Source organism: Corvus moneduloides, chromosome 12 (genome assembly GCF_009650955.1).
Source record: "Corvus moneduloides isolate bCorMon1 chromosome 12, bCorMon1.pri, whole genome shotgun sequence".
NCBI classification, from domain to species: domain Eukaryota; kingdom Metazoa; phylum Chordata; class Aves; order Passeriformes; family Corvidae; genus Corvus; species Corvus moneduloides.
Window position 1 is genome coordinate 19,640,945 of NC_045487.1, and position 12,726 is coordinate 19,653,670.

General features: G+C 52.0%; 1 protein-coding gene across 4 annotated transcripts in view; it reads left to right on the plus strand.

Annotated features, from left to right (window-relative positions):
- Nucleotides 1–12,726, plus strand: part of WTIP (WT1 interacting protein) — an 86,857-nt gene continuing 74,131 nt past the window's right edge. Inside the window, exon 1 of one of the 4 annotated variants that reach the window (XR_004242604.1) lies at nt 1–1,877. Coding sequence is in view for 2 of the 4 variants with exons in the window: in XM_032121939.1 (XP_031977830.1) it covers nt 440–1,877 (1,438 nt within the window). In the remaining 2 variants the exon portion in view is untranslated. Of the gene's footprint in view, nt 1,878–1,918; nt 2,069–12,726 lie in introns of those variants that run through there. The other 3 variants (XM_032121939.1, XM_032121938.1, XM_032121941.1) reach the window with 3 other exon arrangements.

A 12,726-nucleotide genomic window follows, 5' to 3' on the forward strand; every position in this document is an offset into this window, starting at 1 on the left:
GGCGGGGGCAGGGACCCGCCGAGCGCAAATTCCTCCGCGCAGCGCGCCATTGACTGGACCGAGCAACTTATTTAAGGCTGGAAAGTGACACAGGGGCGCCTCATCTGCGCCGGCCGCGCTCCGCCGGGCAGCCCGGCCGCACCGAGCCCAGCGCCGCGGCGCAGGATGCCGCCCGGGTGACCGCCCCTCGCCCGGCCGCCGCCTCGCAGCTCTCGGGACAAGGAGCCGTGTCCCGCCGCTGCTCCGCCAGGACCGCGGGAAGGGGCTTTCTTTTGGGGTGCTTTTTGTGCTGCTGGATTTGGGGATTTTTTTTTTTTTCTCCTTTTTGGCTTTTTAATTTTTTTTTTTTTTCCACTCCTCTTCTTTCTCCCCTCCGGGCTGCGTTTTCGCGGAGAGTTCATCGCCCTCCCCGCCCCGCGCCGCCGGGCTCCGGCCGAGCATGGAGAAGTACGAGGAGGACATGGCACTGAAGGCCACCAAGTTCATGGAGGACCTGTCCCTGTACGAGCCCTGCCCGGAGAGTCCGTACAGCCGGGGCGGCCGCCGGGACCTGGCGCTGCACCCCGACCTGGAGGAGACCAAGCGGGTCATCGCCGCCCACATGACGGCGGAGCAGCGGGGCCGGAAGATGAACGGCACCGCCGCGCCGCCGCCGCCCGCTGAAGGCTTCCCCGCCGCCGCCCCCTGCGGCAAAGCCGCCCCGCTCCGCGCCAACGGCCGCGCCGCCGCCGAGCCGCCCCCGGGCGCGGGGCCGCCGTGCTGCGAGGAGGGGCTGTGCACCCGCTCCGAGGTGGCGCTGCCCTGCTACAGCGGCTTCGCCGACAAGGGCAAGCGCTACTCGGCCGAGGGCTACCGCTACGCCGCGGGCAGTGCCTACGAGGGCGGCTACGTGGCCAAGGGCGGCGGGCGGGCGCCCGGCGGCCCGGACGGCAAGTTCGGCGCCGCCAGCCCGCGGGCCAGCCTGGCCGCCGCCTCGCCGGGCCCCGCCGCCGAGCACGGCAAGTTCTCCAGCCCGCGCTCCAGCCTGGGCGGCGCGGTCGCGCTGCCCTACGAGAAGTTCTCCAGCCTGGTGGTGCCTGGGCAGGACAAGTACGGCAGCCCCCGCGCTAGCCTGGTGCAGTACGACGGAGCTGCCCTCAGCCCCCGCTCCAGCTACGCCAGCACGGCCAGCGACACCAGCAAACACTCCAGCCCCCGCGCCAGCCTCACCGGCTACGACGGCGGCGGCAGCAAGCCCAGCAGCAACCGCACCAGCGGCATCAGCATGGGCTACGACCAGCGCCACGCCAGCCCCCGCTCCAGCACCGCCAGCCAGTACTCCTGCACCGCCAGCCCCCGCTCCAGCTACTCGGACTCCAGGTACGGCCCGCCGGGCAGCGCCGAGCCCGAGGGGGCGGGCGGCGCCGGGCTCGCCCTCGCTAGCCCCCGCTCCAGCCTCTGCGGCCCCGAGGGCCGCGGCTCGGCCGGCCCCGCCGTGGTCAGCCCCCGCTCCAGCATCTCCAGTCAGAGCTCGCGGAGCTCCCGCGGCTCCATGAGCGCCTACCCCGAGCTGCAGCTGCCGTCGCCCCGCTCGTCCCTGCTGGGGCCCGGCTTGCAGGAGGACGGCGCCGTGCCCGAGCTGGGGGACGTGTACCACCGGATCCATGCCCAGTCCCCGCCGCGGCACGAGCAGCAGCACCCGGCCGGCGCCCCCGAGCCGCCGCCCCCCTACGCCTACAGCCCGACCAAGGGCTCTGCTTCGGCTCCAAAATTCAAGCTCCCCTACCAAGTGACGCCGTGCCGGGAGAGCGGCCCCAGCCAGGCGGAGAGGCGGCTGGAGGCGCTGACGCTGGAGCTGGAGAAGGAGCTGGAGATGCACATGAAGAAGGAGTACTTCGGTGAGTGGGGCGGGGGGAGCGGGCGGCTGGAGGGCGGCGGTGTGCGGGGCCTTCCGAGCCGGGCGGCTTCGGCCGTGGAGAAGGCGGGTGTGCGATGCCCGGGGCTGCTCTGGACCAGCTGCCTGCTGAAGTTTCACATGGCCGCAGACACTGTCTGGTGTCCGAAGCGCTTGCACCATAGTTCGCTCCCGGTATGTGAAGTCTCTCCCGTCTCTTCCTAATGCAGTTTGCCGGGGTTCGTGATTCTTCCCTTTCCACGTGCGGATGGGAGACTTGTCTGAAGTGTGACAAGAGCTGTTTGTGCAGTCGGGGCTTACAGGGACTCTCGTTTGTTTCCCTTCCTCACGGGCCGCTGAAGCTTCCCTGTTAACCTCCAGCATCTCAGAAGCTGTGGTGTTTGTTATCGTGCTCAGTCTGTGGTAACTTGTAGATGATGAGTAAGAACTGCTCCACCAGCCATAGTGCCTCGTTCAATGAAATCTTTGTGTTGGTTCAGAGTACCTGTGGGAGCCCAGCATTGTTCCTGCCCCGCGAGGCCTCGCAGGGTCTGCTCCACACGCGGGGACATCCCTAGACTAGGGCAGAGTTTGGAGGAGAGGAGGGCCCTCGGTCCTTGCTGAGGTTAAATCAGCCTGTTGGTCATCTCCTGAATTTTTGTTGCTTCTTTATGGAAGAAAAGTAACTTCTTGAAATACGGATGAGTGCATGTGTTTTATAGCCATACTAGTTAGGATTAGGCCTCCCCTGTCTTTCTTACTTTGTATTGGATGGCAGAGGTTAAAAACACCTGTGAAAAGTTGATCCTGGAGCGTGCAAATACTGCCCTGGCTCTCCTGCGCTGGGGACTGCAGATGAGCCGGCAGCTGCCGGACCTGGGCAGCCCTCGGGAGCAGCTCGCTCGTTCCCTGCTGGAGCGAGGGCTCCCGTGCGGGGATGTCAGAGCTCCCGCAGGGGAGGGAGGATGAGGCCTAGGAAGGTGAGGGGGTGTGGATGAGCCAGCCCTATCCGAGGCCTTTGAGGGAATGGTTATCTCCGTGCTTTGTGTGCTGCCGGGCGTGGGGAGAGGCTGCCTGGCCGCGTGCCTTCCCGAGGATGGAGACGTGTGCTGCCTTGGTCGCGAAGCTCCGCGTGCTTGTGGCGCAGCACTGGTGTGCTCTGCAGGGAAGGAAGGAGTTGCAGGGCTCCCTTCATTTGTCTGGGAGAGAGACCCGGGCCGATCAGTGGAGTGATCACCCTAAGTGAGCAGTAACCTCTCTACCAGGAAAACCTTCCTGTAAACTGCAGTGGCAGAGTTTCTCCAAGCTTTTGTGCCCAGACAAAGGAGGCTGAATGCAGTGCTTACTGCCTTCCTTCATCTGTCTAGGGCTGGTAAGAAAGCTGATGGATCACCTACTGCATCTTTTGCAGTGTTGGCACCTGGATGCTCCTCAGCAGCTGAGGGGATCCCACTGAGGACAGTTGTGGCTCCCTTCTGAGGGTCTGCAGAAGCTGGATGGGGCTTGTAACACATGAACTGCGGGAAATGCTACCTTCGAAATTTCCACGTTATACACTGAGAGACTGAGGAAAATCATGTAAAAGTAAGAAACAGGTTATCTGTCCTGAGCCTCTGGGAGGTGTTTCCAGTGGCCTGGGAAAGCTGAGTGTGTGATCAGGGCCTCTGGGAGCAAATGTGGGGAATCTGTGTTGAGGATAGATTTTCTTATTTATTGGAGTTTGGCTGTTGCAAGTGTCCCTGCTTGCATGTGTGTTCCTTAGCAATGTGCTGCAGCAGGCCCCAAAGCTCGGGAGATGCACCCAGGGCAGGATGAGCAGTGAGCCTGTGCCTGCAGAGCCTGTGGGCTGCTCTGGAGGCTCCTATGGCAGCACGAAGGACCACTGCTGTGACTTCCATCCTGGAAGCAGATAAAACCCAGAAAACTGGGGTGCTTTGAAAGAGAAAGTTGATTTCTGTGAGTTGTTGAGGTTTTGATAAATCCTGGTGGATTTGATCCTACATTTTGGTTCAGATGATCTATGTAGGTGAATGCTGAGTTTTGGCTGAGCCATTGCACGAGAGGCTGGTGGGGCTGACCACAAGCTGTTGGGTCAGTGTCAAGGAGAGTGAGAACAGAATAGGGGAAGTCTGTTTTTAGTTTGACTTACCTGAGAGTGTCTTAAACAAGTTAATAAAAGGAAGCAAGGAAAATTCCTTGATTTTCGTTGTAGTTTGTACATGCTGCAGCTGTGAAGTCTCTGCTTAGCGCTGGTGTCTGGCACACTCCAGAGGCAGCGGTGGGTGTCCTGTGATGCCTGTGGAGAGCAGAAGTGTTGAGCCAATAGGTCCAGCAAGATAGAGGGAACAGAGGAGATGGTTTACTGCTTCTTAAGTAGGTGGGCTCAATTGTCTAGTGAGTGAATGCTGATATGAGGACACCAGGTATTCACTGTGCTCTGTGTCCTGCCATCATGTTGTTGTTGTCTGGCCCCCACACCCCCAGTAAAATTAAAAATTGAACAGTGTGCTCTCTTGAAACTGAGGTCAAGGGACCAGCCAGCTCTGCTTGGAGGAGAAGCAGCTCTACCGTGCCTTCATCCTGGTTGTGGGTCAGTTTGTGTACGTTCCCCTAAGGGTGCTGGTGCTGGCAGGCCCTGGCTGCTTTCCCACACCTCTCTGCTCTGCTTCAGGAGGGACCCGTGGTCTGGGACAGATAAATACCAGATGGAGGAGAAGTGCAGGGTCTGAGCTCCAGAAAGGGCTGAGCAGGGTGCAAGCCCTCAGGTCTGGTGGAGTCACAGCTGTCTGCCCGTGCTTGTCTGCAGGGCCTGAGCAGTGCTGTGCTGGGAGCTTTGCTTTACTGCTTCACCTTCTCCATCCTCGTCTTTCTTCTCCCAGGCTTCAGTGCATCTGTAGAGAGAAGGAAGATGCCCTCCTACACTTGGTTTAATCTGAGTAAAGATGCCAGTGCTGCCAAAGGAAGGTTCTGCATCTGCACAGGTGAGGGGTGGCACCCTTCCACTCCCAAGTGCTCCCACCAACACCTTGCAGCCACCTGCACTCACTGATTTGACAAAAACAAAGCCTGCAGAGAAAGAGGGAGAAGAGGGAGGGTTGTTTGGGGCTGGATTGGTAAGCTGCTCCAATTCATCCTTGTCAAAGAGATGGCTGGAGCTGACCCAAGGCAGAGGGTGCAGACAGAGGGCTCCAGGAAGCTGAGACCCTTCCTTTGGCAGCAGCTGAATTGGGTAAAGCTGTGAGACTGTTCCCTTGTAGCTGCTTCCTGTGCATTCCCTGCCCAAACCTCTTCCTCCTCAGCCCTGTGAGACCTCGTGTCTGTTCCCTGTCAAGGTACTCATGGTTCAGTAAACGTGCTTGGTTTAGTGCGAGATGCTGAGAAGTGAGGTAATAAAAATTACTTTCACTCATTTTCATAACTCTTTTGAGCTGAACGTTGATATAAGGTGAGGTGAAAGTTGTTTCAGGAATGTTTTTTAAATTGAGTGTTCATCCTGAGTTGTCAACAGGACATTCGTGGGTGTTGGAAAGTCATAAGCTCAGGGGCTGTCTTAAATTCTGTTTTCTCTGCAGAATACTTCAGTCTGATGTCTAGGTGTTGAAAAAAAGTATAAGGCAAAAGTTGGGCTTTGGCACACCCATGCAAGTCATGCATCCTCGGGGACTGACTGTAAACCTATGGTTTGTCATCTGCCAGGCAGGGAAATGTCTGTGTTGAACATAATGCTGATTTGGCTGTTATTTTTGAAGCAGATTTCTCTGCTGGTGTGCTCTCAGCAGTGGCAGGAGGGTGCATGGAGGGGTGCAGGCAGCAGTCACACGCTGCTGGCAGCCCCTGCTGTGCTGCAGCCATCCCCCAACAAGGGTTCTGCTCATCCTGGTCAGGGTGGTGGGATCCAGCACAAGAAGTGACTTAATTGTCTCACTGTCCTCAGCTAAAGATGCAAGAGGCATCTGGTGCTGGGGAGATGGGGAGTGCAGATTCCTGCCTGTGCAGAGTCTGGAGAGACAAGCAAGTCTGCACTTCTGCCCTTGTCCTTTAGCTCCCTTTGTGCAGGGAGTGCCCTTTGTGAAGGTGCTTTCCCCATCTCTGCACATCCAGAGCCTTCCCCACCCCTTGTTCCTGCCTCATCCCCGCCTCTCTCACAGCTGAGATGGAGAACACACACCATGTGTGGTGCTCCTCAGTGAGAACAAGTGATCCTGTCAGAGCTGTCACCTTCCCTGTCTTCCGTGGGCATCTTCATCTTCACCCTGCAGAAAAAGGCCTCTTCATCGGGCCATGAGTGAGGTTTACCAAGGGAAGCAGGGATGTCTCAGAATGAGACACAAAGTCTGGTTTCTGTTAATAGCTCCAGTCCTCTAGCACAGCCCGTGCCTACCCTGGCAAGTAGCCTTGACTTCTGAGAGCTCCTGTCTTTCCAGAAAGCCACCCAGCAGTACCAGCACATGTTTTTTGGAGCACCACCAAGAAATGCTGCTGATAATGCAGTGTTGAAAAGCCTTTGGCCTGGTAGGTGAGGGAGGACCAGGTGAAGAGAAGTAGAAGATCTCTAGACCCATGCAGGCCCTCTCTGCCCTTTATGTGCATAGTCATCCGTGTAAATCTGGATTTGAGCCCTACAATATGCTTGTGAATTCAGAGTTGTATGTTTGTGCTTGTTCTGGGTGTGCAGGTTGATGCGATGGAAGGGTGTTTATGCAAGTGAGATCAAAATAAGATAGGTAATAGTGGTGAGTCTCTAGAAGCTTTATTGCTTAGAGATGAAATTTGAAAATTTGAATGAAATTTAGATGAACTTGCAGTTGGTGACCAGAGCACTTGAGAGATTTGCTGTGGAGTTGTTTTCAGTCTTAGGAGTTCCTGAAGGTTTCTTTGTAAAATATTAGGTCTTTCCTGTTTGCATCGAAGTAGAGGTAATGATTAATACATCATATTGTTTGGGGGGGTAAGCAAAGATTTATTTTCTGGTAATTACTTTCTATTTCCCTTCAGCTCGGCTTAGAAATCAATTGGGTGCTGGTAAGCAGCTGAGATCCTCCAGCATTTGCAGTTGAGGCTGTCCTGTGAAAAATTTGCCTTCAGTAGGCAAACATCTAAATAGAAATAAATTCACGTGATGGGGTCTCCTGAAGTGTTCAAACAGGCCGTGCACCTCAGAGTTCTGGTTTTCTCTAACTTCCGTTTTATAGCTGGAAAATATCTTGCTGAAACTGGTTTGTGAGTGGTCAGACTTTTCTCGCCAAGAAGCAAGAAAGCCCTCAAAAAGGGGTTGGGGCAAGGGAGGTGTGTGTTCAGGAGGAGCTGCAGTGGGAGATGCTGAGGTATGTGTGAAGCAGCAGCATCTTTGTGGCTCATGGCTACCAGGAGCCTGTCCCCTGGATGAGGCAAGAAAATCATGGTAAATAGGGATACAGTTGGTAGCTGGAGCATCATCCAAAGGGAGGAAGGAATAGAAAGGCGGGGGGAGAGAAAGTAGAAGGAATTAACATGAAAAAAGCACAAGGTAACACAAGTCCTCAGAGCTGGGAAAAAGGAGCCTTGTCTGTGCTATGAGGGATGCTCTTGGGATGGCTTCTTGCAGTCCCTGCTAGCCATGCACATCCTTATGACTCTCCTTGAAGGTGGGAATTGATATAATAACAGCAGGGGAGAGCTGTGGAAAATGTGTATTTTCTTTTATTGAGTAGTAGATGCATGTAACACGTACAATTAACACGACATGGGAATTTGGATGACTCTGGCTTGGACAGAAGCCTGTGTTATGAGTGGGGTCAAATCTTTTCTTACCTTCAGTTGCAGGAAGCTTGACTGTGGATGGGACATTGTTTGGAAGCAAACTTTTTTTTTTTTCTCTGTATTGTGTATGCTTGTAGTCAGTTGTAAAAGCACTGCCTGTAAAAGGGAAAGAAGAAAACCATTCTTCCAAAGAACTGCCAGGTGTTTGATTAGAGGTACCAAGGTGAGGTTTCCAGTACAGAGGTTTGGGTCTGCAGTCCAAGAGCTGGTGTGGGCATGCGCCCTGCTGTGCTGTTGCCTGCTTGGTGACCCTCCTCTGCTGCCCCACGGTCTGGGAGGAGTTCTTGTGTGTACCCAGCGAGGCTGCACCCGAGCTTCTGAGCCAGGCTGTGCAGCAGTGTGCCAGGGGGCAGGAAGTTTTGCAGGGGCTATGGGGAGCCTGTGTTGCAGTTTGGTTTGGAGTAGGAATGAGAAACACTGAGCAATTAATTGCTTCTGCTCAGCTTTTAGGGCTGCCACAAGCTCCAGGCCAAGGCCGTGTTGCTTTTCTCAAGTATAAAGGCCTCAGAATCCCAGAAGTACCACCAGGCTTTTAAACATACCCTTCCCCCTTTGCCTATTCCCTCACCCAAAAAAAAACCCCAACCCAGTCAGCTCTGCTCTCTCAGGTGGGTCAGGGAGACATCCTGAGCAAGACTGAAAGGCAGAAATGGTTCTGTAGCAGAGTCGAACTTGTATTGGCAGTTGTTTCCCTCACCTCCATGCTGGATCTTCCACAAAGATTTTTGTGTGTGAATGTCCTGTTTGAGGTCCAGTCATTCACTGGAGATTCATACATGGTGGTGTGTGAAGTGCGAGTAAATCCCAGTTTAATGACTTTAATGGGTTCAGTGGACACTGAAGTTTGCAGAACAGAAATGTGGCCCTGCTGTGAACTGTCAAAGTAGCTGTTGTTATAATGTGATTGAAGTTGATTTTTTCCAGTGGAAAACATCCCTGAAGTTGTATCACTTTTACATCTAAAGTGTGTAAATGGTACAAGTTTATGTGCCACCACTGATGGCTTCATGGCAGCAGGTCTAGGCTGAAATCCATAATATCCACAGTTAATAAATTAGGATGTAAATGTCTCTTAAGATGTGTGGATATTGGATGCTTAGAAAACACTCTCAAAGGAAGAGAATTTGCCTAAGTGATTATTTTTAAAAAACGCTCAAGTAATTATTTAAAAAAAGTCCCAAACTTGGCAAAGTAATTGTCAGGTGTATAGTAGGGTTGTTCAGCAATGGAAAGAAAATAAGCTAACAAAGCCAAATAGCTTTACTAAAGTCAGAACATTTATGCAGACATTTAATAAGCTCTGGGCTTGGCCTTCTACCTACATCATATGTCCCAAATATCTCAGGACAGCACTTCACAGCACGTTGGCAGATTCTGGTAGGTTGTGTCCAAAATAATTTCATATTCTGTGGCTGGAGAAACTGAGTGTCTTAGAGTATGATGTGCTGGTTGATTTTTATGCCCATCCTGGACAAAGTGCCTCCTCTGTGACAGGGATGGGATGTGTGATATAAAGCAGAACTGAAGCAGCTAGAAGGGTGAGATGCAGGAATGTGCATGATGCCTGTAAGTTTTATTATGAGCTTAGGAAGGCTCTCTTTGGAGGGCTGTGTTCAGCTGCCTGAAAGGTTCAAGTCCCGACAGGACATCAGTACCTGGGGTTGTGATGTGGCATTGCTTGGAGCTGCTCCAGGGGTGTGACAGCTCCTGAGGCTGGCAGCAGGATTCCTGCTGGCTTATTAGCCTTCAGCTCTGAATAAAATTAGCAAATGTGCTAATGATCAACCAATAAATGTGGTGTTTGGCTGGATTTTTATGCAGCTTTTCACTGTGCCTGTGTGGGTGCTGTCTCTGGAAGCAGATTTTCTCCCTTTTTTTTTTTTTCCTACATTGCAGCAGATAGTTCCTTTCTGTGGTATGTGTTAACGCTTCTTGTTAACCTCACTGGGTTGTTTTAGCTCCCTATCAGCACAGCCTTGCTCGTTACTGTGCTGAGATGGAGCATAAAAAAGTGGCCAAGCAAGTCACGTATCTCTTCCAGCTGGAGTATTTCACATTGTCTGAAACTTCGTTCCTTGTTTTTTGGAGCAGTTTTTACTAAAGCTCTAATTTGTGTTCCAGCAAACTTTTAAGAAAAGACCTATGACTCATTAAGGAAAAAAACCCCAGCACCCCAGAGCACAAACACTCATTTACTGCTCAGCTGAGAGCTACTGTGCCTATAAAACATGGAAGGGCTTACACAGGGGGACTCAGCTGGGGGGTGAGGGTTTATTGCTAGTGACGCCTATTTCCAAATTTGAGGTGCTGGAAAAGTTTTTACTGACAGGTTTTGCATGAAAACCTGTAGGCAGCTGGGTTTGAGCCTCTGTTCTGTGTCGCTGGGGTGGGGCACAGAGGCCACTGTCTGACCCTCCTGCTGCTGAGGGAAGGGGCACCAGTGGCAGCTCCTGGTAAAAAAACCATGTTGGGCTGGTGGGGTTGGTGCTGCCCACCAGGGCTGAGCTGCCCTGGGCTCCCTGATGGTGCCACACGTGCAGGTGGGCTCAGGGATGCCCTGGTGAGCTCTTAGGGGCTGAGCTACCCAGCAGAGAGTTCCTCTGGTGCCAGGGATGAGAAGTCAAACGACTTTGAGAGAGGGATGTGGTTGGGTTGGAATAGCAGCACAAATACTTAATCATCTCCCCCAAATCCAGCCTTAATTGTAAAGTCATTAATTGCAGGTAGCAGCAGTGAAATGCATCTGATGTCCTGTGAGGGTTAAATGTGTGTGTTTGGGCATGTTGGGAGAAGTGCAGGGAAAGCAGTGTGCAAGTGTAAAGAATGTTAATATCATAGGTTGTCATGAAATAGGGAGTGGATCAAATGGACAACCAGGAGCCATTTAATAGGTTACAAAAGGTTGTGTCTCATATGTAACATTGCTCTTCTAAGAATTTGGCTGAACAAGGCTTGTTTCAATTCAGAATGTATTTATAGTTTTTTTGAAAAATAGATGGCTATTGTGGAAGAGCTGCTAGGGACTTCCATTGTTTCCCAGCCATCCAAACATTTGTTTAATTGCTGAACTGTTTCACTTCTGACACCTCAGAACTCCTGGAAAGAGAAAACAAGATGTTTTCTTACTTTAATGTGGTTGCTTGAAAAAATTAGAAAATTTCAAAGTTAAAATAAAGAGAAACGAAAAGCCATTCCTAAATGCAGTTTGACAGTTGTGCATGTTTAGATGCTTCAGCTGGCTTGGATCATATTTCCTGTGGTCGGTGGAGAGCCTGTGGCCTCTCCCAGGCATGGGAAATCCCCTTTTGTTCTGGTGGTCATGGTCCCCTGTGCTGCAGCTCATCCCCAGGCGTGCAGGGAACAGGGATGCAGGGGTGAAGCTCCTGGGGTGGCAGCTGGGTGGTCCTGCTGCGCTTTCTCAGCCTCCCTCTGTGCTGGCACTGCCACCCGGGGGTTTTGGGGAGCATCAGGTAAGGCCAGTCCTGAGTGTGGTCTGTGGTTGGGTCAGCTGTTGGTGAAACTCAATTCATGGATGTCCCAAATTTAAATGTGAGTAATTTGAGGCTCCTTTTTTTGTGCCTCTCTGGCAAGGGCCAAGCTGCTGCATGTGCATGTGTTGATTGGAAACCTTTGGTGGGAAGGGATTTCTAACTGGGTGGGAGAAGTGAGATCGTGAATGTAATAAATCAAACATGGACTTGGCTGAAATGAGAGGACCAAGGGCTCTGCTGCTGTGGCTTGGTTCTGTTTTCTTGGCCTTGTGGATATGACATTGCCTTCAGGAGCATTAGAGCAGGATCTTGGTTTTCTGTCTTTTGCTGGTGTGAAATTCCTAATAAATCCATTTATTTGGGTCAAATACTGAATGACTGGAAAATAATCACTGGTGGAGTGGTTCTGAGCAAGGGGATATTGAAACAACTTTGTCACTTACCTGTGGTTTCTCCTGCTCACAAGTGTGTTAACCTGGCCATGTGCTGCTCTCTGCTGCCCTGCCTGTTCTTGTCATTGACATGAAATGCAGCAGGATCAGACCTCTTGTCTGTGAATGTCTCACCTGTCGCTGTTTCCATCTCTCCATAACTATGCTGGTTAAAAGAGAATGTTGATTTTTGGTTTTGTTTAAAGGAAAAGGAGAGAAGAGGCAAAAGATACTGGAGTGCAACGTCAGCTAAGACAAAACAACTGTATAGTAGGCAATGGAAAGAGCTGGAATTGGTAAAATCTTGGATTCTCCATGTTTTTCTGTGTTGTGGCAGTTGCTCTTAACCTTGAGCTCCCAGGTGTAGGTGCATTCTCAGGTGTAGGTGGGGAAAACAGGCAATTCCTCAGGGAACAAGGCAGAAGTTTTGATGAATGGTAGTAACTGTTGCAGCTCTATTTTTTTGGTTTTTGCCAGGCAGTTACGTGAAAATTCTCTGCAGTTGGTGGGTTGCCCGTTTTTAATCAAAGCCATGTTTTTCAGATCTAAACACTCAATAGAAAACAGACCTGCACACCAATCAAGCATGTTAGAGTCCAGAGTCTGAGCTGGTTTCAGAAATAAGCATGTAAGTTTTTGAAGTGTAGGTCAGTAGCTGGTTGTCTTGGAAAGTCTCTTGGCTTGTTGTACCTGTTCCTGGCTAGAGCAGGGCTGGGCCTCTGCAGTGCAGCCCTGCAAAGCTGCAGTGGTGCAGAGCAAGTGATGCACTTGCTCTGTTGGAACCCCATGACTTGGGTGCAGACCTTAGTGCCTCAGCTCAGGGGAGTGAAAGCCCTCAAGATATCTCAAAATAAAGTTCATGCAAGGTATTTACTAGTGCAGTTTTGTTTAGAAGGTGGAATGCATCTGATAAACCCAGCAGCGCCTCATGAATGACAGTCCTGTTTAGGTCGTGGGGCCATGATTGACTTGTTTCTGACAGCTGGGAGTCATCTCTGGTTTTTTTTATTGCACCACAGAGATCAGGGAGTAAGTAAATTCACACCAGTGTTTTTCCCTGGCCATGTTTCTCTGCTTGGTCTGTCCATGAGCTGCTGCACCTCCCAGGCCATGCCCACCATGGAATGGGCAG